Raw genomic sequence first — 27,563 nt, 5'->3', positions numbered from 1 at the left:
TAAATCATCTAAACACATCACTTAAAAAACAGAGACTATCAAACTAGGTGAAAAAGCGAGATCCAATTTTATGCTGTCCACATGTTTTTCTTTCAGGGGCAGGAATAACAGGAATACTTAAGAATACAGAATATGGGAAAATATGGTTTTCCATACTTTAAAATATTTAAAAATAGAAAGGTGGTAATCATTACCATTGAATAGTCAGTTAAGGGCAATGATTCTTTTGACCAGTATACCTACTCCCAATTTTCCTGGGTAAATCCCAACTATACACCTCTGCCTACAGCTCCCATGGGTCTTAACCTTGCCTACTTCTCTCACATCATCTTACATGATTCCTGCTCTCCCTGATCCATGGTGCTGTGGCCATTCTGATTTCCTTTTAGTTCCTCATGTAGGCCAAGCGTGTGCCCCTTCTGGGGGTTTTTATGCACTCTTATTTCTGCCTGAAATGCTTCCCTTACTCTTCACTCCTTCTCACCCTTTAGGTCTAGGTTCAAATCCTGCACTCTCAGAAAGACTTCGCCAAACATCTGAAGTAGCTTCTCTAGTCCTTCCCCCATCATTCTTCACCATTATACCCTATTTCCTTAATGAAAATTATTTGTACTTTTATGTTTGTGTATTGTCTGTCTTCCCAACTAGACTGGATGCTCTTGAAGATAGGTACAATATGATGTATGTTTCTAATAATTCACAGTATATACCCCAGTACTTAGAATAATTGAAGAATCAATTAAAAAGCATTTAAATCAGAGCTTACATAAAAAGAACTAGTCCCTATATGCCCAAAGATTATAGCTTTTAATGTCAACTTGTCATTGCTACGTTTGCGAGTTTCTAACAGAGCAGAACAATACATACTAAGTCAAATCTCAAACTGCTCCAGGAAGAAACTAGATTATTTCTAATGCTTTGAGGATCAGCAATTAATTCATTTGCTTTTTCTTTATTTGCTTATTCTAGCTATCTAATTGTGGTTCTAAGGAAGATACAAGTTCATCTAAATAAATAAAATTGCTAAAATAATAAGTTCTCATGTGTCCTGGATCTTCTGTCTCATTACTAAAATGTTTATTGTACTCACTTTATTTCTGTAATCATCTCACTGTAGCTATCACAATGATTTTTCCAGTAGGAACAGTTAATAGAAGCTGGGTGAAGACAACTGGGGATTATTATATCTTAGAGGCATTTCATAGCTGTTTTCCATTCAGAAACATTCTCAGACTCAGAACTGTCAGAACAAAAGTTACCATTCCCAGAGTGATTTGTAGGGATAAAAATAATCTTAAACTTTCAATTTTCTCTAATTTGTCAATATCAGTATTTTCTATTTTTAAATGTCTAAGACTAGAATAATTTTCTTTGAGTTAAAACACAGGCCAGGCATGATGGCTCATGTCTGTAATCCCAGTGCTTTGGGAGGCTGAGGTGGAAGGATTGCTTGAGGCCAGGAGTTTGAGACCAGCCTGGGCAAAATAGCGAGACCCTGTCTCTACAAAAAAAAATATTTCTTAGAAAAGCTAGGCATAGTGGTTCACACCTTTGGTCCCAGCTGCTCAGGAGGCTGAGGTGGGAGGACTGCTTGAGGCCAGGAGTTTGAGACCAGCCTGGGCAAAATAGCGAGACCCTGTCTCTACAAAAAAAAATATTTCTTAGAAAAGCTAGGCATAGTGGTTCACACCTTTGGTCCCAGCTGCTCAGGAGGCTGAGGTGGGAGGACTGCTTGAGGCCAGGAGTTTGAGACCAGCCTGGGCAAAATAGCGAGACCCTGTCTCTACAAAAAAAAATATTTCTTAGAAAAGCTAGGCATAGTGGTTCACACCTGTGGTTCCAGCTGCTCAGGAGGCTGAGGTGGGAGGACTGCTTGAGCCCACGAGTTTGAGACTTCAGAGAGCTGTGATTGCACCACTGCCCTCCAGCCTGGGCAGCAGAGGTAGACCTCCTCCCCTCACCAAAAACAAAACAAACACACAAACAAAAACACACAAGAAGGTATATTTCAATATATTTGCTTTCAGAGCCTAACTTAGCTTTTCTAATATACCTAAATAGATTTAAGTTATGTAATACTCAATTCTGATTTGGAAAAGTCTAACTTTTCTTTTAGCTCTGGTTAGGATGAGTGTAAGGTGGGATAAGTGGAGGTTTGTTTCTGCATGTGTCCACACTAATTTTAAACAGACATCTGAACAACAGCTTTTCATTATCTAAGTCCAATATTTATTGATATCTAGAGTCATACCCCCAGTATTGGACTTAGATAATGAATAGCTATTGGATATCTAAGTTGAATATCTTAGATACTGAATATTACTAAAATTTACTAACAATATTAATACTAAATAACATCTTATACTTATGCAAAATGTTACATTTGCAAAGCCCCTTCGCACACCTTTGCCCATTACAGCTCTCTAAGACAGGCTGGACAAGGAAAACTGGCTCTGGCTTTGAGGAGAAGAGGTGTCTAAGTAACCTGTGGCTTGCTGCTGAGCTGGGAGCAGCTGTAGAGCTACGTCACCAGCTCTTTCAGAAGTCAGCTAGGACAGGTGGTTTATAGTGACGGCCAGATCCCACTTGTCATTTTGTATTCAACCTGGTTATTGTTGTCCTGAGACCTCTAAGCAGAGAGTTGATAAGAAAAAGGAAATAGAGGAATGAGAGAGGAGAAAATATGATGCCTTTACTTCTTCCTCGTTTTCAAGTGCAGCCAGGCCAGTGATCAGAAAATGACTGTGAAGTAGTTTTTCCCAATTCTGTGAAGAAAGTCACTGGTAGCTTGATGGGGATGGCACTGAATCTGTAAATTACCTTGGGCAGTATGGCCATTTTCACGATATTGATTCTTCCTATCCATGAGCATGGAATGTTCTTCCATTTGTTTGTGTTTTTATTTCGTTGAGCAGTGGTTTGTAGTTCTGCTTGAAGAGGTCCTTCACATCCCCTGTAAGTTGGATTCCTATGTATTTTATTCTCTTTGAAGCAATTGTGAATGGGAGTTCACTCATGATTTGGCTCTCTGTCTGTTATTGGTGTAGAAGAATGCTTGTGATTTTGCACATTGATTTTGTATCCTGAGACTTTACTGAAGTTGCTTATCAGCTTAAGGAGATTTTGGGCTGAGACGATGGGGTTTTCTAAATATACAATCATGTCATCTGCAAACAGGATGAAGCTAGAAACCATCATTCTGAGCAAACTATCGCAAGGACAGAAAACCAAACACCGCATGTTCTTACTCATAGGTGGGAATTGAACAATGAGATCACTTGGACACAGGAAGGGGAACATCACACACCAGCCTGTTATGGGGAGGGGGGAGGGGGGAGGGATAGCATTAGGAGATACACCTAATGTAAATGATGAGTTAACGGGTGCAGCACACCAATATGGTACATGCATACATATGTAACAAACCTGCATGTTGTGCACATGTACCCTAGAACTTAAAGTATAATAATAATAAAAAAAGAATTTTCACTGAAACTAAAGGGTTAGTGTAGGCTTATTAAAAGAAAGCTATGGATGTGTATAGTTGAATAACTGATTTGATTAAAGTTATTTGGAGCTTAAAAAAAAAAGACAATGTCTGTGAAATTGGCCTGATTTTAGTAAGTTAAACAATCTGTTTAAACATGAAAATCTATTACTTCCCTGCATTACTTTATGTTATTATTTTATTGCCTTATTATATTCTTTCCTTGTATCATTACTTTGTATTAGCACGCACAGTTTATTACTGTTTTCCCAAATTAGGAGAAGAGAGAGCTGAAATGAGGCATAGAGCTTTTCAGTGGATTATTTATTGTTTAGGCTCATTAGGGTCTCAAATATCAAAAGTACTGGAGAGATCATTGAACACGGTACAGCAGTGAATCACTTAGCAGCACATTTTCAAACTTGTGTGTTTATAAGAATCACCTGGGGTCCTTGCTAACATTAAAGACTCCAGCCCTACTCCAGATGCTCAGAATCAGGAACAGAATCTCTAGGAGAGGAGCCAGGGAATCTATGTGTTTAACAAGAGCCTCAGATGATTTCTGTTATTCACATCAACCTATATTACTTGGATCTGTTGGGGAAAAAAGCTAACTGAAAACACAGATAAAGCATCTATAATATCCTATTTATGCGGAGATGTAAGGCAAGTCCGAGATAGTCCCGAGATGATGTTTCTGTTAATAAAAATGATTGAAATAGTTATGGAACGAGACAAGCAGACACTGAAGCACTGCACAGCAGGCACGGATCGAAATCATGAGAAACCCCATTGTTCCTTCTCCTTCCCTAGCAAACAGACTCCGCGTGCCTCCTTGGCATCCGCAACCCTGCAGCACCTGGCTGCCAAAGACATTTCTAGAGCCACACCCCACACTGGTTATATCAGAATCCCTGCATGCACCTGGGCGTGGGTGTGTTCAAAAGTCATACGGGCGGCTTTAACATGCTGCCAGGGCTGAGAACCATCACTGGATTCCTAATGAGAACTACTATCTCACTTAATTCTTAAGACAATCTTACAAAGTAGTTATCTCTTTTTTAAAATGAGAAAATGGATGCTTGGAAAGTGTAAGAAGCTTGGTTACGGTCCCACATCCTGAGAAAACCTGAAATTCCCACCTGGGTCCGCCTCGCTCCATAGCTCAGAATCTTCCATCACCTCGCATTGCCTCTCCTGCAGGTAATCTTTCCTTCAACACCTCCTAGCTCTTTGGGCATGGTTTTCTTGTGGAATTCTGGACAGGTTGTGTGACGGCAGTTCATATACATGTTCTTTCTTTTCTGATATTAGCTTCTCTGGGGTTAGAAGCCCGTCTAAGCCACAATTATACACTTGCAGCATCTCTCACGTACAAGGCATTCTGCACACAGTAGATACTTGTGGGATGTACGAGTTACACACAAACCAGCACTTCCATGTAGACATGGTCTGTGTTAGAACAAACTTGAATAGGTTTTTATTTATATCAATCTTTCTACTACATTTGTTTTACCCCGGAAAAGAATTGCATTCAATTGCAAACAGTCCTTTCTAAAAGTTTAAATTTCAAATGTAGTTTATATCACATTAAATTTCAAATGTAGTTTATTTTAAAGTCATACACTTTTCTCTCTTAAAGCCTGCAAAAATTAGGAACATGCTAACATTTTCTATACTGGTCCTCAAGCTCGTACAGCATTCTCAGTTATAATGATCTTGATCTTAGATGTGCTCTGGGTAGGAAGGAGGGAGAAGAGGGGAAAGAGAAACTGAGTGAGAAAAGACACACTGGCATCAGATCTAGACAATCATTTTATATCACGGACATAAAAGAAGCCTGCCCTGTACACTAGCCTCCCCTTATCCACGGTTTTATTTTCTGCAGTTTCAGTTATCCGAGGCCACTGCAGCCTGCAAATAGTAATTGGAATATTTGAGAAGTAAACAACTCATAAGTGTTAAACTGCAGCTGTGCTGAGTAGCGCGATGAAGTCTTACTGTGTCCCACCTGGGTCATGGATCATCCCTTTGTCCAGCGTATCCACATTGTCTATGCTACACTCTTCACCGTGAATCACTTTGCAGTCTTAGTTATCAGATTGGCTGTCACAGTATTGCAGTGCTTGTGTTCAAGCAACCCTTATTTTACTGAATAATGGCCCCAAAGTGCACGAGTGCTGTGCCCAAGTTATAAATTAAACTTTATCACAGGTATGCATGCATAGGAAAAAACATATATATAGAGTTTGGTACTAATGTAGGTTTCAGGCAACCACTGGGGGTCTTGGAATGTGTCCCCTGTGGATGAGAGGGGATTACCGTATTCCATACTGAAATTTTGTCAAAGCAAATGATTTGTAACTTGTCTGTGAGAGTAGATCTAGCCTCTGGATGGTCCAAAAACTTAGACTTTGTAGAAGTGTCTTATGAAAGAAAAAGAAAAGATGCTCACTTAAAGAAGTGAACCTTAAAATTCTTCTGTGAAATGCTTAGGCCAGTTATATATGGTGTTTGAAATAACAACTCCCTCCCCTAAACTGAACATCCAAAACTGAAATTTTATATTGCACAAGGTCTATCACACTTATTGCCTAGAAACTGCTTTCCTAAAAATTGTGTTTATCACAACCAGTTGCTAAAAATTTGTTTTGAGAATGTCTGGTGTTTGACTTACCTTACTTTTGATCCTTTTAATAATACAAAGATTCATCTGGCTGATTATTTGGATTGTAAACAATGACAGGGGTGAGGGCCCTGTGTCCTAATTTTGTGAATTGTAATTTCAATTGATGGAGGCAGTTATATTTGTCACTCTCCTACAAACTCTAGTTGGAGCCCCATTGTCGAGGAGTATTGCTGTAGCCTGTATTTGTATAGTGTGAGGCGGGGAGTGAAGGGTATAGCTTGTAAGAGGACAAAAGCTGATTTAATGGCGACTTGATTAAACACATCTCATTTATGGGACCTTTTGTGGCTTTAAGTACAGACATTGGTGTTTCAATTCTTTGTATATTAAGAACTTATTTAAAACTGACAAATTGGCCAGGCGTGATGGCTCACGCCTATAATCTCAACACTGTGGAAGATTGAGGAGGGCGGATCACCTAAGGTCATGAGTTTGAGAACAGCCTGGCCAACATGGTGAAACCCCATCTCTACTAGGAAAAAAAAAAACAAAAAAAAACAAAAATTAACTGATTGTGGTGGCGGGTGCCTGTAGTCCCAGCTACTAGGGAGGCTGAGGCAGGAGAATCGCTTGAACCCGAGAGGTGGAGGTTGCAGTGAGGCGAAATTGCACCACTGCAATCCAGTCTGGGTGACAGACGAGACTCTGTCTCAAATGCACAAAACAAAACAAAAACATGACAAGTCAACTAACAATAAAACAATTCTCACTTATCTTTTTGTGAAATATTTTTTGAGAACACATTCTGTATCTACTTGTAATAAAGTTATGTAAAAAGTGAACCATCTAGTCAATCATTCATACTGTGTTTATATTTATTCTACAACACATATGATCTACTAGGCACGGTGCTAAGCCCTGAATGACCCCCCAAATTAGAAGGTTCCCGCCCTCGGGGAACGTGCCGTTTGGTGGGATACAGATGCAGTGAAATATCTGGTACAGGCATGACATAAGGAGGGGTTACACAGGCCGGAAGCTACAGTAATCAAATGGATGAGATGGTTGTTACCGAAAGAAGGATTGGGGAGAGGTGTTGGAGTGGGTTTCCACAGGCATAGAGCACAGTGGTGTGGTGTGGGGAAAAGAAATCTGGGGAAAAATGGTATCAGGAGCAAACACATGTCAGGGAAACCATAAGCAGTCCAGAGGGCAGCCCCACTGCCTACGTGTGGAGCAACGGGAAGAAAGGGAGAGAAAACGAAGGGAGAGGAAAGAAATGAAGTTAGCAACTCAAATTGGGATAGTAGATGGTGAAAAGTCATGAATGTGATGCTAAAGCCACACATTTCACTCTCTACAAACCAGTGATGCCACTGAAGGATTTTTAAGAATGAGAAAGGAAAAAACTTGGCATTTTCCAGAGACAGTAAGAGTATGCTGTGTGAATTGGACGGGGGAGACAAATGTCTAGGTGTGGAGCTAGGAAAGCTTGAAGAAGGACAGTGGTAGAAAAGATGGAAAGTGGCAGATCTTGAAGACAGAATCAATAAGGCCAGTGATGAAGAGGATGGCAGAAAACACCTCTTTGGAAATATCGGAACAACTGTCCATTTTCACCTGTGGGCTTCAGAATGCAGGCAGACCCAGCATCAGAGCCTGTTCCACTGCTTGTGACCATCCGCGGGTTAATGAATCTTTTAAAGCCTCATTCTCCTCATTTGCAAAAGGGGACGTCACTACAGCTACTCTCCTAAAGATTATTGTGAGATTTCAGTGAGTTCGTGCATATAAAAGGTTCCCATCAATGCCTGGCAAGCAAAAGAATACAATAATACACTTACGACCTCACACACTACCTTTCAAAATGGTGTAAAAATGTTAAAAGCGGTACAATTCACCATTTAACAATACTGAGTTATTTTCTGTAATACTTTTATTCTCTTTCTTAACAAATTTCACTATTCTTATCATTTCAGTGAAAATATTCTCAATCAGGTGTTCACTAAAGCATAAAAGTTATTATTGAATAAATAAATGAATATTCTTATTTATTCAATAAGAATCTACTATACACCTGGCTTTAGGGACGCTTGGGATACAAAAATAATTTGGTTTTACCTGCTGTCCTGGAATTAATTAAAGAGAAAAGGCATAATCAAGTGAAATATTTGGTCATAAACTGTTATTGAACCAAATGTCAAAATGAGTGATACAAATTAGTTATGAGTTAGAAATTCCAGATAGAATTGGTTTCCCTAATAATAATTGTCATTATATCAAATATATTTACCAATGGCTATTGTAGTCCAACTCTGGAATGTAAGCACTGATTTAAAATAAACATTTATAATGTCAACAACTCAAAATTTCAAGTATATCATTACTTATATTGACATACAATTATACTATAATAGCAAAATATTTCTTTTATAAATACCTTAAAAGATTTTCATGATGAAATTATTTTGTTAGAAGTTAATGATTTATTCTGTGTTAGGATTCAAAAGTTTATTCAACTTAAATAAAACTATACTCCAGAAACTAAAATATTTCTTATTAGATATAATGGAAACTGGTTTTTTTTTTTTTTTTTGGTAAATCTATAATAGGAATTGCTTGGCCCAGGTCACTAAAGCATTTTCTGCTTAATCTACTGAGGAACGTTTTTGGGGGTATGTTGAACAGTTTTCATGTTTCATATAAAACACATGTCAGATATGTTTATATGTTTTGAAAATGTAAAACAAGGCTTGAAATGTTCCATTGTATGCGTCTGTAGGATACATGTTTTGACATATTTTTAAAAGGATGTTGGTTCCCAATTCTCATAGGCATATATAAATAAAACAGAATTTAAAAGGTATTAGCTTGTTCAAAATCTGTATGAGATGAATCAGATTACAACATATACATTTATAAAATATGGCATGCGAATACAAGAAAATAAAGTATAATACTCTGAAACTAAAACTGAAAGTTTACGCCTTTAGGTATTAAATGTTTTATATGTGATAACTGAAATAATACATTAATTTTCTATGAAGAAAACATTGTTAGAAAACATCAACTAGACCAAATAATGCTTTAGAATTCTTCACATTTACTGATAAGAGAGAAACCCTGAGGTTTTATTTTTACCTTGTTTTCTCATTATACAATAGAGAACACTAAGTAAAGCTTGATTTTGATATTAAAGCATTATTTTCCGTTTTTAGGCTGAGTGGTTTACTTTGCACCAGGTAAACTAAACTGCCACGTTTTCTTTGTAGCTGGAGTCAGAGGTTGATGATTGCTAAGCCAAGTTCTCAGCTTTGGAAAACATGTGTTCAAAATGCCTGGAAACTCAGGAGGACGCATTAGGAATATTTCCCCTGTCTGGGCTGATAGGAGCTGCTCCCGTTTGGCCAACCCAGGCCGTGCCCCGCCAACAGCGCGCTGCTGAAGTTTTCATCCCGACGAGAAAAACGCTCCGCTGCGCGCCAGCCCCAGGGAATGCCCGGGGGCGCCAGTCCCTCGTCTCTCCCACCCGGGACCCATCATTTGTTACGGAAGGGCGATGGGGTGTGTTTTATTTCTGTAATCACATACAAACATTTAATACGTAAAGGCGAGGACGCACTCGAGTCTGGCAGCCTCGCCTTCCCTGAGCCCAGTGGCTCTCCTCGGAAAGTGGCTGCGGACCCAGAGGATGGGACACCTTTAGAGCGGACTTTGTCAATCTCTGAGCCGCTCCGCAGCCACTTGACGGAGTTGCCGCCGCCCCCGGAGCTGGGCGCGCGCGCTTTCTGGCCGCCCTCGGCCCCGGGGCACCCACCGCGTCCCCCCGGACGCCGCCGGAGTCCCCACCTCGCAGCAAAAGCAAGAACGCCGACACCTACCCTGGTGATGACCAAAGGCTGGTTGAAGTCTATGCCCCCTGAGAGTCTGAAGCCCCAGGGGGCAGGGCCCGGGAGGACCACCGTCTGGGGCATGTCGCCTTCCTCCTGCCCACCGGGCTCTGAGTGTCCCCACGCGGGGCAGCCACTCCGCGCCGGGCCGCGTCCTCGCTCCGACCCGGGCGGGGGCGCTTTATCCCCGTTGGGAGTGACGTCACCGCCCCGCCGTCCTCCCCGCCCCCTCCCACCCCGGAGAGCTCCAACTTTGGAAGCGAGAGCCGCGCCAGCCCTGCGGGAGTGCGCAGCCCGGCCGGCTGGGGCAGCCTCCCGGGCCTCGCCGGGCGCGGGGGCTTCAGGTTACAGCGTCCGTCGCTCTCTTGAAGTCACACCTGTCTCCCTGTTTATCTTCTGCTTGGAGCGCAGCAGTACACTTTGTTGGAAGCGAAAGCAGTCAGACCACAGCCTCCATGCTTTCAATTAAAACGAGCATCATCAATACAATTTGTTATTTAGCAATTTCGAGTGCATTAATATTTACTTACTACCTCTGCCGCTTTGGGCAAGTTACTTAACATCCTTTTAAATTTTTATTTTATTTATTTAGTTTTTGTAGAGACCAGGTCTCCTCTTTGTTGCCCAGGCTAAGTCTTGAACTCCTGGGCTCAAACAGCCTTCCCACCTCTGCCTCCCAAAGTGCAGGAGAGTCTGGCCGGGGTCCTGTGGTAGTCTTGGTGTGGACTCAAGTATTTCTGGTGTTATGTGTTAGGATGTTGTGATTCCCAAAGGGAGAGGGAAGGATGAGGGAAGAGAAATATGAAATGCTTTAAAAACTCAACAACAAGGGTCTTGTGGACTTAATGCCCCATATGATAAGGTCATATTGGTCCAGGAGGACAGAGTTGCAGCAGACTTTTAAGAGGGCAGTCTCTTTGGAAGCAGTTTTAAGACTGATGGAGAAAAGAGAAAGGAGATGCAGAAAGCAGTAAGCAAAGTGAACCAGCCTGGGCAAATGTAAATCACAAAGGTATGATGGGCATTACTTTGTTCGCTGTGGTGGATTACGTAAAAGTCCTGGGGGATAAGCATTTTCTAGTTCTAGACATTTCCCAGTGCCCCATCTATGCCGGACCATCCAGCAGCTGAATGTTCTGTCTTCCTGCTGACTTTGCCTATGTGGGCTGAGGCTGTATCACAGGGCACATTTCTTCTGTCAGTCGCTGGCTCTGTCTGCATGATACAAACATACACATGCACACACACAGAGGTCCATTCAGAAAAAAAATCAGACAAGTCATTTGGTGTTGTGTAATTATAGTAATTGTTTTTACCTTACTTCACGAGCTGGCTTCTGTAAACAGCTGATTTTTTTCTTTGCCTTTTTCACTGGCCATCTTGGCATCATTTAGATGTAGCCAATATCTATACAATATCCATATAATATCTGATGAGTTTTTTTTTTTTTTTTTTGAGACAGAGTCTTAATCTGTCACCCAGGCTTGATGAGTTCCTCAGGCTTTGCAGAGAGCATGGAAAGCAGGGACATGAGATGGGCAGTTTTCCTACATTCTACTCTTCACCGAGACCAGCAGGAAAGTGCTCAGAAGTGACTGTTAAGGTAGAGGTGAGAATAACTGGGAGGGAGTATTCTAAGGAAGAAGCACTGGCCCCATCCTAAATGGTCCTAGAAAATCCTGCTTTGGGTTTGGGTACTGTTCTAAGGAGAGGTTCTTTTTGCATGACTCTTTCATTTGTTTTTTTGTTTTGTTTTGTTTTGTTTTGAGATGGAGTCTCGCTCTGTCGCCCAGGCTGGAGTGCAGTGGCGGTATCTCAGCTTACTGCAAGCTCCGCCTCCCGGGTTCATGCAGTTCCCCTGCCTCAGCCTCTCGAGCGAGTAGCTGGGACTACAGGCGCCCGTCACCACGCCCGGCTAATTTTTTGTATTTTTAGTAGAGACGGGGTTTCACCGTGTTAGCCAGGATGGTCTCGATCTGCCGACCTCGTGATCCGCTCGCCTTGGCCTCCCAACATGCTGGGATTACAGTGTGAGTCACCACGCCTGGCCTCATTTGTTTTCTTTTTCTTTTTCCCTTTCTAAAGGAAACGGGGACAGTGTTAATAAGAATGAAGTGATCAACTCTCCTTGGGGTGTGTGTCAAGGTTCCAGAGGAAGGGATGTCAGAGTTGGACCTTGAAGGGTAAGAGAGTTTTGCAAGTGGCTGGAATTGGGAGGGACACAAGAGGGAGGACATTCAAAGCAGAAGAACTGTATAGAATGTGCAGTTACAGGGAGGGAAGAAACTGATGGCCCATTAGGAAATGGCAAGTAATGTGGTATGGATAGAGCCTAGCCCATTGGATAGAAACAGGAGACAAGGATCACAGTAGTCAGGGCCGTATCAGTAGAGAGGATTTCATATGTTACAATAAGGTTTTGACTATTGGGAGCCTTTGAAGAGTTGTAAGCAACGTGAATACTAATCAAATTTGCATTTACAAGCATCATTCTGGGAGGTGGGAGGCTGAATTGCAATTGAAGGAGATAACGCAGGGCGTCCCATGAACAATTACTGCAACAATCCAGTGGAGGATATTGACTAGGGCAATGAGGATGGAGCAGCGTGGGCAGATGTGGGAATCACATAGAGGTTAATTGGCACAATCTGGGGACAAATCTCACATGGGGGATTAGGGAGTGGTTAGGAGATTTGGATGGCTCCCAGACTTCCCCGTCGGGTTTTACATGAATGGTGGAATTATGAACAAGGAGAAAATGTGTTAGAAATACAACAAGCTATTTTTGATTTAATTAGGGAATGGTGGGTTAGAGCACCATTTTGGCTGTGCTGATTTTGATGCCTGTAGAACACCTGTGCCCTATAGTGTACTGGTTAAAAGATGAAGATTTGGAGTCAGACCGAGAGTCTGGATATTCTAGATCCATTGTATTTGCTGTGTGATCTTAAGGCAAGTTATTTACCATCTTTGTTAAAATGGTGATAATGATAGTATTTGCCTCCTAGAGTTACTGTAGTTTACCTGAGTTAATAACAAGATACCTGAAGTGTGCCTGGCACACGCTTTATGCATGTAATCATTGACTATTATTATAAGCAATTGGAGATATAAATCTAGAGATCTGGGCTTGAGATTAAGATTTTGGAATTATAGTAGAATTTGTGGCTATAAGTTAGACTTTTTTTTTTTTTTTTTGAGACGGAGTCTCGCTCTGTTGCCCAGGCTGAAGTGCAGTGGTGCGATCTTGGCTCACTGCAAGCTCCACCTCCCGGGTTCATGCCATTCTCCTGCCTCAGCCTCCCAAGTAGCTGGGACTACAGGTGCCTGTCACCACGCCCAGCTAATTTTTTGTGTTTTTAGTAGAGACAGGGTTTCACCATGTTAGCCAGGATGATCTCGATCTCCTGACATCATGATCCGCCCGTCTCAGTCTCCCAAAGTGTTGGGATTACAGGCGTGAGCCACCGTGCCCAGGCTAGGTTAGACATTTTTAAAAAACTGGTTGGAAATCCTTTGACATTCTTCAAGAAGTGTAGGATATGTCTTCTCTCCTTGAACTTGCATAGATGAGTGACTCTTATATTATTAATGAAATGAGGTGAGACTTCTGAAGCTAGGTCAGAAAAAGTGATGCAGCTGCTGCTTTGCTGATTGTAACACTCGTGTCTGATGCCTGGTTGCCATGTAAGACCTCCGAGGTGCCATGCTGTGGGGAAGCCCAGGCTGCATGAGGAGGTCACATATTGGTACTATTATTGGTAACCCCAGATTAGGCATCAGACATGTGAGAAAAGATTCCTCTTTCCAGTGTGTCTTAGCCAGTTCAGGCCGCTATGGCAAAACACCATAGTTTGGATGGCTTAAACAAAAAGCTTTCATTTCTCAAAGTTCTGGAGCCTTAGAGGTCCAAGATCAAGGTGCAGGTAGATTCAGTGCTGGGTGAGGCCCCTCTCCCTCATTTGCAGATGGCCACCTTCTTGCTGTGTACTTGAGAGAAAGCTCTATTTACTCCCTTCTTCTTCTTATAAGGACACAGATCTCATCATGGGGGTTTCACCTTCATGACCTTATCAAAACCTAATTACATCCCAAAGGCTCCACTGCCTAATACCATCACATTAGGGTTTAGGGTTTCAATATATGAGTTTTGGTGGGGACGCAAACATTCAGTTCATGACACAGTCTCCATCCAGCCCTAACATCCCTCTCAGCCTCTGAGTCCTCTCAGCTCAGGCTCCAGACATTGTGGGGTAGAGAGGAGTCATCCTCACTGTGCCCTTTCTGATTTGCTGAACCGTAGCATCTGTGAGCATAATAAAATGGTTGTTTTCAGCTTCTACATTTGAGGTTCATTTGTTACACGGCAGTAGTAACAGATACCAGATGAAATTGCCCAAGGAGATTAGCTATGCAAGGGGAGAAGACAGACATTCAATGATTGAACCTTGAGGAACAGCAGCATTTAAAGGGCAGGAAAATAAGGGGACCAGAGAAGACGATTTTAAACTGTGAAAGTGGATAGCATGGGAAGACAGGGTGAGGAGAAAATTCAGAGTGAAGGCAGATATCACAGAGAGGTGGCAGGTACACGTTGTAATGATACGGTCTTGTTACATTTGCTAAATTCTCAAGCTAGCTGAGTCTTAGGGGCAGTGTCAACAGAACAGAGGACAGAGGGCAGCCTGCTGTGTCTGAAGATGGCATGGGTAGGGAGACCAAGAATACCAGAAAATCTCCCAGAGAATTTGTTCATAAAAGGGAAGGACAACCCAGGATGGTCAGCTGAGGCAGTGCAGGTCAAGAGAAACGACTTTTTAAGAAAAAAATGTAAGGATGCGAGGGATGCTGAAAGTCAGAGAAGATGCTGAGAAAACAGAGAGGGGATAGGGATGGAGCAAGGGCCAGGCCATTGATGAGCGGTGGAAGTGTAGGTCTCCAGGATGACACACCCCTTTTCCTTCCCGAGATGGGTGGAGCTTCTGTAAATTGAGGTGTGTTAGCTGTACAAATAACAGATGATCTAGTCCTGAAGTTTGCATTGAAATCTCCCCCCGCCTGCCTTAGGGCCCTCGGGGAAAACTTCACCTCTTGATGGCGGCATGTGTTTGACGACTGCTTCCCTGCAACAATCTTTCCTGTGCCTTTCTATCTCCTCAGGCTTTATACCGATGGAGAAGCTGTCACTCTTCGGGTCGGGAACCTGCACAGCACTTCACTGCCCTGGGATACGAGCCAAAAATCTGCTAATGAAGGGCTGGGAGGGCCTTTCATCATCCATAAACACGTGCCGTGGATGCTCTTCAGATTTGTCTCTATGTCACACAACAGTCATTGCAAAGGCCGGCCGGGGGTTCTGGCTCCTCTTCCCAAGTTTTCTATACTTTAACATTTTAAAACTTTCTTTTTCTTTCTTCTTTCCTTCCTCCTTTTCCTTCCCTATCCCCTTTTCTTTCTTCCTATCTTTAAGGGAAGAGTATATATCTATTTACATCTTGGGTTCCCTTAGCCAGCTAAATTTTTTTGTGCATTAAAAGACCATTGGTGGTTATTAGAAATGCAAATTCCTGGGCTCCACGCTCAGGAGATTTGAATTCAGTTGCTGAGGCCAAAAGCCACTGTGGGTGGTCTGTGGACCACACATTAAGAAATAGTCAACACATAGGATTAGACTTTCTTATACTGTGTCTTTTTATGTGCTGCTCCTCCTTTCTGGAATGTTCTCTTTTGTCTATCACAGCTCACTCTCTTTCCCCATTTCCTGGGAAGATTGACCATCTGTAGCTATATCAGACTTTCTCCTTGCTTAGTTCTTACATCTAGGTAACATAACATGAAAGTCTGAACTTGGCCATCCTCCAGTGTAGCCAGTCACTTAGCAATGCGAGGTGCCGGGCTAACAAAGGAACAAGGCATGGATGTGGGTTTGGGAGGTGCACACTCTTGCAACATGCCTTTTCCACAAGGGCTAATTTTCTGTATTCCCAACCAGACACTAGGCTTCTCCAGGGCAGGGGCTGCATTTCTTTGGAATCAACCACAACTGCCATCCCAGTGCTGGGCACTGAAGAGGTGGTCAGTGATTCCTGACAGGGAGAAACAGGTTTGGTCCTGAGATTTGTTGGACGAGGAAAGCTGACTCTTCCTTCTATATTCTCCTTCAACAATAGTCCTACCAAGAAGCACCTTCTGGCCAATTGCCATTATGCGCAGTGTTTGCAGTTTCTTCTCCCTCAGCTTCACCTTGCTCTTGGTGTATTTGCATATACTTGCTGGTCTGGCTGTGCGGATCAACTTATCCCAGGGCCAGGCAGGCAGCCAGCCAGCGCTCCCAAACCTTCCACACATTGTGCAGGACTTCCGTTTTGGGAAGAGCCCGTGTGATTTTCACGTTTTGGAGGACCTGGCCCTCGTGAAATCTCTCCTGGGGAGTTAGCCACACTGAATTCCACGCTTTGTATCTCTGCCCTCGGGGCTGGCAGGAGCCTATATTGTTTGATTCCCACGTCGTCACACTCCTTGGGCTGATGTGATGGTTCAGCTCAAGTTCATTTGGTATTCCCCTCTGAAACGTCACTGAGTTTTCCCACTGTTTGTTCTGAATTAACTAATAACAATGGAGAGAATCATTAGTATGCTGGAAACATGAACTGAGACATTGTGGGTGAGCAGCAAATTGGGGCCTCCTTTGGGCATCAGCTTCTGTTGCTGTGTGGCTGCCATTTCAGTACTAGTGTCTTTGCTGCATTGTGAAGAAAGAGGGTGCACATGAGTGTGTGTGTGTGTGTGTGTGTGTGTGTGAGAGAGAGAGAGAGAGCGAGAGCGAGAGAACGAGCCAGGGTGGGGGAATTTTCACATCTTCCCATTTGAGCAGCTTGCCTCCGGCATTTCCATCCTTACTGGATTGCCTTCCAGTTGGATTTCAAGCTGAATAAGGCCACGTTGCTTCTTGCCACTTCTTTCCTTGTGGGCTGATCATCTGGCTCTGATTCTGTGAAAGTGAATTTGATGCGAAGAGCCGCTGTGAAGTGTCAGGCATCTGAGATGTTAGTTACTTCTCATTCTTAAGACAATCTTGCAAAACACACATGATCATCCCAGGATAGAGAGAGGAAGATAAAGGGTTCTTGGAGAGTGGCAGAGCGGGACTCAGACCTGACTCTGCATCTTTCCCTGCTTCCCAATTATTTTACTGCTTCATGTTGCCTCTTAAGAATGCACATTTGCTAAGGTTTGCTGACCCTGGAGCCTCTCTCACAACCTCTATTCAATATTTGTGCAATGGTTTAAGCTCCTGAAAAGCCGGCAGCTCTATTCAGACTGAAGTTTCATTCTCCCTGGGGACTAAAGGTGAACTCACAAAATGCTGTGGGAGACTCATCTGAAATTTGGTGTCCATTTCCCTCATCACAGCCTGATAATATTGTTGTCTGGATCCTAGAAAAATCCCTGCTTAGATGTGCCTTGGGAGACCGGAAATACCTGGTCTTCGGTCAATGATATTTTGCTTGCTAGAGTTAGCTGGCCTCAGATTCTCTCTGGATGCACCTGCACATGTTTTTCATGGCACTGGAGAGCAATCTGAAGCGCCAGGATGCGTATTTGTAATAGAAACACATCTGAACCCATTCGTCAGTAACAGAGACCGTGCGTTTCGGGGCTTTTTTTTTTTTTTTTTTTGGAGTCAGTTTATCATCACTATAAAAACATTTCAAAGAGGAATGGAGTGCACAGAGGCCCTGGGGAGCAGTGCAGGGAGTTCTTGGTTTGGACGGCTGAATGGTTTGGACGGCTGAGTGCCTGGCCTTGGTTGAGTCACTCCCAAGGTCTGGAGTAGAGCACTAATGCTGGTGTTTCATCCGTCACAGACGCCTTGGCCTTCTCCCTGAGCTTTCCCACCTGTTCGCCGCTGGGACCCGTGGCTGTCTCCTAACAAATAAAATGTGTGTGTTCTGTACTAGACATGTCAGTTAAGTCAAGAGAGGACTGGGGTCCATATATAGTCATGTTTGTGGTGTTGAGTTTTCTTTTTTAAAAAATCCTTTAGCTAGAGATGAAAAATGAGGGAAATAACTAATGACTAACTACTTTATAGGGTCCGTCTTTAAATGATATGGAAAATATTGTTCATATTCTAGGATAATAGGCTCAGAGTTCTCTTCAAGAAGAGACAGAGACACATTTTAGAATGGAGGAAAATGAGCACTTCTGTCCTATTTCTTTCACAGTTTTCTGATGACATTGGGAGGAAACGAATATTTTAGGTTTTAAGTCCTGGCCAGGTGGTGTGGTTAAAGTGAAGGTCAGGCTGGGCGCGGTGGCTCAGGCCTGGAATCCCAGCAGTTTGGGAGGCCCAGGTGGGTGGATCACAAGGTCAGGAGTTCTAGATCAGCCTGGCCAACATGGTGAAACCCCGTTTCCACTAAAAAAAAAAAAATACAAAAATTAGCCCGGTGTGGTGATGGATGCCTGTAATCCCAACTACTCGGGAGGTTGAGGCAGGAGAATCTCTTGAGCTCAGGAGGCAGAGGTTGCAGTGAGTCAAGATTGCACCACTGCACTCTAGCCTGGGCGACAGAGCAAGACTCGGTCTCAAAAAAAAAAAAAAAAAAAAGGGAAGGTCTTCTCTCTACAGGAAAGCCATCTGCAAGAAAACACACTGGCTGAAACTTCCCTGGAATAGAGAAATCACTAAGTTTTAGGCATAAATTGGATGTTCATGATCCAAATTAGAACCAAACTCAGTGAAGGCCCTGGGTCTAACTAGGGCATTAAGATTATTCATCCCTTGGATCCCATCTTACCAGAATCTTCTCGATTTTCTCTGACATGTATCACTGGTGCTCCTTATAGTTCCTTGAAAAAGTCCCCCTTCTCATTGCTCTGACGCAGCAGTGAGTCCCAGGCTCATCTCATTTTTGGAATATCGCTGGGTGGTCTCATTAAAACCCATGCCCTTTTCTACTTAAAAATGAAAGCCTGCCTCTCCCAATTAAATCTATAGCTCCTTGTTTATTGTTTGCTGGACCTGAGATTCATACATTGAAGGGTCTATTCAACTTTTTCTCTCAGAGGAACTCAAACTCAACATGTCCAAAATTCCAATCTTATGCTTCTTTCCCTTCCTCTCCCCTCTGTTTTGGTGAAGGGCATCCATCCCCACAATCGTCCCTCAGGGCTCAAACCTGAGTGTTCCCTTCCATGCCTCTCAACCCCCGCAAGTATATAATAGGTCAGCAAGTCTCTTGTATCACATCGGCACCTTATTAGCCTCACATCCAAGTCCTGTGGACCACATTGCTACATTACTCTCTCCTCTTTCCAGTTCTCCTGGATCACACGGGTACATGACCAGCTCTTGTATCCAAACCCTTGTCTCCATACTGACTCTTTTAGTTGCTCTTACACACTCTTGGTGAGGTGACCAGAAGCTTCTTCTCACCTCTTTCCTTGCCTTGGGCTTTACCTCTTCCCATCCACCCTGCATGCTGCTGCCAATGCGATCTGAAGTTTAAGTATCACCGAGTACCTTCCCTGTTTAAAGTTCCTCAGGGGCTCCCCAGAAGCATTCAGGATAAATCTCAGATGCCTTGGCTTAGTCCATAGTCCCTGAAGCTCTGCCTCAAATTGGGTCTGTAGCTTCAACTTCCACCACTTCCTGGACAGATGCCCTTTCTCCAGCTGTCTAAAGCTCTTGTTCACAGAACTCCCCAAATGGCCTAGTGTTTTAAATCCTTGACCATGATTCCTCTTTGGCCTGGATTCATTCATTCATTCATTCATTCAGTCAGTCAGTCAGTCATTTATTCAACGATTGTTTGTGGAGCTTGTACTCTGTACCAGACACCCTTCCATTGATTCCTGCTCTCACAAAACTCCCATTCTAATAGATGAATACAGTAAACAAGCACACAGTGAATCTCAGATAGTTCTGGAAGTTATGAATGCAATGAACCAGGGTCATGAGATCGCCAGTACTAAACGGTATGTGTAATGAAATTATATGGGATATGCGTGTGCTCATGCAGAAAAGCAGCTAAGACCTCATGAGCTCCAGAGAGCTGCCCAAAGTTGGGGGGCACCAAGTGGCAGAGACAGTGGGCAAACATGGCGGTATGGGTCCAGCGCCTACACATGCGGCTCTCGCTGAGCACTTTATCCTGGGAGCCAGCCGAATATTTGGCACGTAGTAGCCAAGTACCTGGGAGGAGGGGAAAATAAAATTTCCACATGTGTCCAGGACCATCTAAAGCCATTTCCCACACTTTAATTCACTCATATGGAATAATGTGTGTTATAAATTCACCGTATGTGATCTATGGTGTTCATTATCAGGAAAGAATGGTCTATTCCCAAAGGCAGGCTGTTGAGTTCAAATGTACCAGTAGATCCAATTTCTTCTTGTGAAAATACAGGTGGAGTAGACGAATTTTTTAAAAAATAAACATGACACCAATCCATTAAAAAAAATGGTATATGTGAATCTGCAGGGGCTGTGTTAGATGGAGTTCTGTGGGAAGGTCCTCCTGAGAAGGGCTATTTTTCCAGAGATCTCAGCTGGGAGGGAAGGGCCAGGAGCTGTGAGGAACAGGGGTGTAAAGGCCCTGAGTCGAGAATGCCCTGAGTGTTTCAGGGGTGTTTAGAAGGCTGGCATGGTTGCAGTTTAGAGATTGAGGGAGAGTGTGGTAGAAGATGAGGAGGAAGAGACTGAATCGTGTTGGACCATGGAGGCCATGACCAGGAGTCTCATTTTTTATTTAAACGGGGGCGTGATGTGATCAGATGTATATTTCAAATAGATTGTTCTAAAATAACAAGTGTTGGCAGAAAGTGGAGAATTTGAGGGACTCATATATTACATATTACTGGTGTGGATGTAAAATGGCACAGCCACTACGGAAAAGAGTTTGGCAGCTCCTCAGTAAGTTACCTCACAGACTCACCATAAGATTCAGCAATTCACTCCTAGGAATATACCCCAAATAATCAAAAACCGGTGTTCAAACAAAAACTTGTATGCAAACGTTCATAGTAGCACTATTCACAATAGCCAAAAGGTGGAAGCCACATAAAAGTCCATCAGTTATTGAACGAGTAACCAAAATGTAGTGTGTCCACACATTGGGATGTCATTCTGCCATAGAGGAGAATGAAACATTTACACATGCCACGGCATGCGAGAGCCTTGAAAACATTATACTAAGTGAGAAAAGACAGACACGAAAGGCCACATATTGTATGATTCCACTTATATGAGTATCCAGAATAGGCAAAGCCATAGAAATAGGAAACAGATTAGTAGTTTCCAGGGGCTAGCAGGTGTGGGGAACAGGGAGTGACTATTTAATGGGTACAGGTGTCCTTTTGGGGTGATAAAAAGGTTCTGGAACTAGGTGGTGGGTGTGGTTGTAGAAACTGTAAATTTACTTAATGCCAGGAGTTGTATTCTTTAAAATGGTTCAAAAGGTCAATTTTGTGTTATGTGTATTAATCAGCTTGGGCTGCCATACCAATATCTGGCAAACTGAGAGGTTTAAATAACATTTGTTTTCTGACAGTTCTGGAGACCGAGGAGTCCAAAGTCAAGGTGCCAGCAGAGTTGATGGCTGGAGACGCCTCTTCCCTTGGGTGGCAGATGGCTGCCTTCTCACTGAGAGCTCACGTGGCTGTGGTCTAAGGATGTAAAATGGGTTCAGCCAGCTTGCTAATATGCTAGTTCAGTCCTACTTTGCATTTCTTTAATTTCCATTCTCCAACTAACAAACTGACTTGCCACAGATTACAAATTTCCTGAAAAGTAAACCATAAAGGGATTTAAAATCTATTTTAAGATGTGTCAAACATCTTGAAAAAAGTTAATGCTAAGTTAACTGCCGAAAAGGACAAGCAAAATAATTTGAACATTGTGCTAATCAGCAGGTGAAATACAAAAATGAATTGCACATTTCCTTGAAGGCATGATATTTTTTTAAAAAAGAAGTGAAGATTAAAAAGAGACATTTGCATCCATAGGTGTTCTAGAGAAGCCACTGTAATGACTGCCTGCCACTCATGTGCCACGGGGTAATCTATTCGGTGGAGATGTGCTCTTTGTTCTGGGGTAATGCTGAATGGTTTCTCTCTCATAGGTCAAATGGAGCCCTCTAACTTATAATGCACTTAATTATATAGGGCTTCATTGGCATCAAGATGTCTTTTAGCTAAATATTTTTTGAAGGTATAATAGACAAGATAGTGATTTACTTGAGAGATTGGTGGGAGGCTTCCAAGGCTTTCCTAGAATTGCAGACAGTTTCATTTTACAAAGCAGTTTAAAACAGAAGACACAGAATGCATCTGTCCAGGAGCTTTTAGTATTGCCTGGTTGTGGTGAAGAGGCCAAGCAGTGGCAACTAGGATAGAGTCCTTAGTATAATGTTTTTTTACTGGTCTTTTACTGGGGCCCTCAAATTAGAAAAGATATCTCTACTGAAAAATTATCTAAGAGAGTCCTAAGACCCTTACATTGTTATACCCGGTTTTGAAATTAAAATTTAATTGATTATTGCAGTTTTAAATGAATTGTCAGGAACTTGGGATTTTTTAAATTGATATCATTATGTGTCTTCACCATCTTCTATTAAGGTTTTGATGGGTTATCTCAAGATTAGCACCCAGATTTTAATTTCTTTAAAGAAAATTGTGGTGTCACTTCTGGGGACACAGACAAACAAAACAAAGGAAAACAAAATAACCAGGTAAGTCAAAGTAGATTGCTCATACATACTGTAACTCAAGGTTTGAGTTTCTAAGTTTCTTCACCATTTGGCATGTATAAAGATAAGGCCATTTCTCATTGTCTTCTATATGCGGTCCCTCTTTGAGGTAAATACTCTCAACGAAAGAAAATACATATTTGCAGTACCCTGGAATTCAAGATCGTCTGGGCATATGTGAAGTGCTTGTGAATCCACTGGGTACTAAATGGGTATTTAGATAAATCATATTTACATGAGTAACCCCTTCTGAAGAAACCAATCCTGAAGGAAGATGTAGTAGGAGGTTGGATAAATACTCAAAACTGGTGCAAGTACATGGACTGGTTTAAGAGGGAAAGGGTTATTCTAGGGGTAGCTGGTAGTTATCATTTCAGATAAGCCATGTCAAAGCATTTCTGAGTCCCAAAAAAGAAGTTATAATAAAATAATGAGAAAGAGTGATGTTATAAAAATATCTACGGGATTTGAGCACACATGCTGCCAGAAAACTGGCAGTTTCGGAGGGTACATTTCTCAGTGAGCACACCCTCAACGTGCCATGAGGAGTTGTTGGGCACTGGTGACCTTGGAACATAAGTAGGTAGTAGACATTAGCAGCGACATCACTGCCTCTGGGAGTGAGCACAGCATGGACTTGGCTTAGGCTTGTTGTCTGCTTTCCTGGGAACAGTTATCAGGATCAGTGACTTGACCGGACAGTATGGTTTGAATGTCCCCAACAAAACTGACATTTAATTGCCATTGTGACAGTGTTAGGAAGTGGAGCCTTTGGGAGGTGATTAGGCCATGAGGGATTTACCCTCATGAATGGATTAATGTCACTATCGTGAGAGTGGGTTAGTTATCTTGGGCATTTGGACTTCTTTTTCTCTCTGTCTCATGTGCTTGCTTCTACCTTCTCTCCTTCTGCCATGTGATAATGCAGGAAGAAGACCCTCACCAGGTGCCAGTGCCATGCCCTTGGACTTCCCAGTCTCCAGACTGTGAGCCAATGAACTTCTACTTTTTATAAATTACCCAATCTGTGTTGTTTTGTATAGCAGTAGGAAATGAACTAAGACATAGGCATAAGCAGGAGTGAGGACAGCTTCTCTAAGCAATGCTGGTTTTGACTTTATGATGTTTAATTTTATGTGTTCACTTCTCTGAGCCGTGGGATGCCTAGATAGCTGGTGAAACATTACCTCTGGGTGTGTCTGTGAGGACGTTTTTGGATGGGATTAGCGTTTGAGTTGATGGACTGAGTAAAGCAGATGGCCCTCCCCGCTGTGGGTTATCATCATCCCATCCACGGAGGGCATGAATGGAGAAAGATTGAATGAACTGTGCATGACTGGGCTGGAACACTAATTTCCTCCTGCCCTTGCACTTGTATTCTCAGACCTTCAGACCTGGTCTGGAATCTTTGTCTTTGGCTCTCCAGCTCTAAGGCCTTAAACTACATCCCTGGCTTTCCTGAGTCTCCAGCTTGCAGATGTAGATCATGAGACTTCTCAGCCTTCATAATTACATCAGCCAGTATCTTATAATAAGTCTGTCTGTCTATCTATCTATCTATCTATCTATCTATCTATCTATCTGTATCAACCCATTCTTGCATTGCTATAAAGAAATACCTGAGACTGCATAATTTAGAGGTTTAACTGACTCCTGGTTCCACAGGCTGTATGGGAAGCATGGTGGCATCTACTCAGCTTCTAGGGAGGCCTCAGGTAACTTACAATCATGGCAGAAGGTGAAGGGGGAGCCAGCACTTCATAAGGCTGGAAGCAGGAGGAGGAGTGTGGCGGAGGTGCCACACACTTTTAAACAATGAGATCTAGTGAGAGCTCACTCACTATCACAACAACAGCACCAAAGGGAAAATCTGTCCCCATGATCCAATCATAGCCCACCAGGTCCCACCTCCAACACTGGGGATTGCAATTGGACATGAGATTTGGGTGGGGACACAGATCCAAACTCTATCTATCTATCTGTCTGTCTATCTATCTATCTATCTTCTATCATTTATCAACAGTAGATATATTCACAGATATATACTTGTGGATTGGCTTTGTTTCTCTGGAGAACCCTAAGTAACACAGATTTCATCTAGATTCATTGGCATAAGCTGGCACTGTTGGTGTAGACAGTTGTGGGCACTGGCCCAAAGGAGACCATTGTGGAACACATGTGAGATACTCCTGGGGAGATAAAGGAAAACTGGGGAGGAATTCAAGGAGATTTGAAGTTCCTATAGAATTGTGGGGGCAGAGGCAGTGTTTTAGTTTTCTATCTTTAATTGTGACCCTCTTATTATCCCAGGTTGGAGCAACCAGAGAATAATATTTGGTTAGCTTGGACCAGTTCTCAGCTTAAATTTTTGATGTTTGGAGGTTTTAGGTGTTGGGAGAGAATCGATGAATAATTGAGAAAGACTTGCAAAGCATTCTTTTCCTTTCTGTTCTTTCAATCTTTCTTCTGTTCACCTTAAAATGTCAAAATTCCTTAATGCCAAGATTTTCAACGTAATTTTGTATTAAAAGAGCCTCTTATAAGAGTAAATGTTTCATTGATTTTTTTTTTTTTTCTACGAACATAAAAAGAACATAAGTGAGGATGAGTTTTACTGAGTCCTACAGGCCAGAGGCAACTAGATAGATACTTTAAGAAAAGTCCATGGTTGTTACTTTGGAAGTTGGGCATCATTACTTTCCATCCTGTCATCTGCTCCTCAGTGGCTCAGCTCCATGTTGATCATTAGACTCAAACATCACCTTGGAGTCTGGCAAACAGCTGCCCAATTTGGTTTAAGGCTAGAGTCTTTTCTGACAAAGAAGATGGATCTGCTCATTCCAGAAGAGTTGGTTTGGAGTTAAACAATGTGCATGTCTGCCAGGTCTGCAGAGATCAGATTGAAGGCCAGCAGGATACCTAGCCTGTGAGCTGGCCTGGAGGGTACAGGCAAGGCCTATAAATTCAAGAGCCTGGATGCTAAAGGATTAAATGTTGAACTCTCAAGCCAGCAAAACCCAGTCATGGAACAATTGCATAGTCTTGTATCTTGGTGTTTTGTATCATTTCAGGGTATCATTGTATCCCCTGAAAATGCTTACATACTGCAAAGGTAAGGCATAGCCTGGTCCTAAAACCCCCTGTCCATACATCATACTTAATGAAAATAGTAATAATAATAGTAATTTACTATTACTCCTAGAAATATTTTGAATAATATTGTATTAAACTAGCTATGATGGTTAATATTAAGTGTCAACTTGATTGGATTTAAGAATGCCTAGAGAGCTGGTAAAGTATTATTTCTGGGTGTGTCTGTGAGGGTGTTGCCAGAGGAGATGGACATTTGAGTCAGTGGACTGGGAGAGGAAGACCCATCCTTGATGATGAGCTCTCAAGGCTTTTGGACTTGGACTGATGGAGGCATTACAGTCTTCCTTCCTCCTCAGTTTGCGACGAACTATGGTGGGACTTCACCTTGTGATTGTGCGAGTCGATTCTCCTTAGGAAACTCCCTTTCATGTATACATAGATCCTATTAGTTCTGTCCCTCTGGAGACCCTGCTATGTACCAGCCATTATACAGCCATTGTGAATCTACCAGCTTCTCACTTACTTGATTGTCTCATACACTCCCACGTGTCTAGCGTTGTGGAATGGCACAGAAAAATGGGACAAGAAATGACATTTGCTGACTTTGAGAAGACAAGATATGCTTTGGAAAATAACTGGAGTGTAATACAACGGTAAACGGACTGTTAGAGGTTCCAAAAGTTAAAGACAATTCTGACCAAAAAAAAATTGTATGGGTGGGAAATAGTCAGTGAGGCAAGGGTCCCTGAATGCTTTGCACGTCATGAGGAAAAGGTTTAGTCTTAGCTGGTAGAGAAGAGAGGATTTAGCTTTGTAGGCTGGTGGCAAAGATTAATTAATTAAAGCAGAAGAATTCATTGCCTGGAATGGAGGCAGGGCTGAAAAATCTTGGAGAAAATATATGTTCTTAAGCAGATGGAACTGATGAAACAGGCTCATAGAAGGGATTGTGGAACAATCCAGACACGGAGAAAGAGTAAATGCTGGTACATCAACTTCAGTGGTGCCGATGAATATGAGGACAGCAGAAATACCTTGAAGATGCAGCAAAGCTTAGGTGTGCTGGGGACCTAGCTTTGATCTTCTGGACAAAAGCAGTGATCACAGAATAGTTTGGCACATACAATTAGAAACTGTTGATGTTATGAGTAGAGTTGAGTCTCTGGCATCATTGCAAGTAGCAACATGCTCAGTGGGAAAGGACTGTTGGAATCTCAGCCACGTTCCCATTCTCAGAGACAATATTCTTGGTCATTTTCTTCTTCAGTCCTCCATTACCTCCAGCATGTTTTGTGCCTCTGAATCTGTGTTCCCCTCCATCCCTTGAGGGCCCTTGTTCTCCTGGAGAAATCTTCCTCATCCTTCAAAAATCACTTCTCTAACACCCCAAAGAAGCTCTCACTCTTCTAGGTTAGTATTTTTACTTTGTAAATAGCTCTACTTTAGCACTTATATTTGATTACATTTAGTCATTTAAATGTGGATCTTTCACCACAGATTGTTCGTTCTTCAAGGACAAGGGACTATGTCTTATTCATAGTAAATGCAGGGATTGGGCTTAGTCTTGACTTTGAATCCCAAGCAATTTGCAATTTGCTACTAACTTGATCTGTGGCTTTAAGAAACATGATTAATTTCTCTTTACCACATGCCCTTCTTTTATAAAATAAGGCAAATAGTATCCACTTAATAAGGCTACAAATTAAAAA

At 42.4% G+C, this 27,563-nt stretch overlaps 1 protein-coding gene across 3 annotated transcripts in view; it reads right to left on the bottom strand.

Moving 5' to 3' along the window:
* PDLIM3 (PDZ and LIM domain 3) overlaps window positions 1-10,262 on the bottom strand; it is a 34,763-nt gene extending 24,501 nt beyond the window's left edge. For 2 of the 3 annotated variants that reach the window (XM_017862557.1, XM_017862559.1), the window contains exon 1: window positions 9,998-10,209. In XM_017862557.1, coding sequence (XP_017718046.1) covers window positions 9,998-10,090 — 93 coding nt within the window. In that variant the 5' untranslated portion in view covers window positions 10,091-10,209. Of the gene's footprint in view, window positions 1-9,997 lie in introns of all 3 variants that reach the window. The other variant, XM_017862558.1, reaches the window with a different exon arrangement.
* Between the last annotated feature and the right edge of the window lie 17,301 nt (window positions 10,263-27,563).

Source organism: Rhinopithecus bieti, unplaced genomic scaffold (genome assembly GCF_001698545.2).
Source record: "Rhinopithecus bieti isolate Rb0 unplaced genomic scaffold, ASM169854v2 scaffold_56174, whole genome shotgun sequence".
Classification (NCBI taxonomy): Eukaryota; Metazoa; Chordata; class Mammalia; order Primates; family Cercopithecidae; genus Rhinopithecus; species Rhinopithecus bieti.
This window is presented reverse-complemented; position numbering and strand designations above follow the sequence as displayed.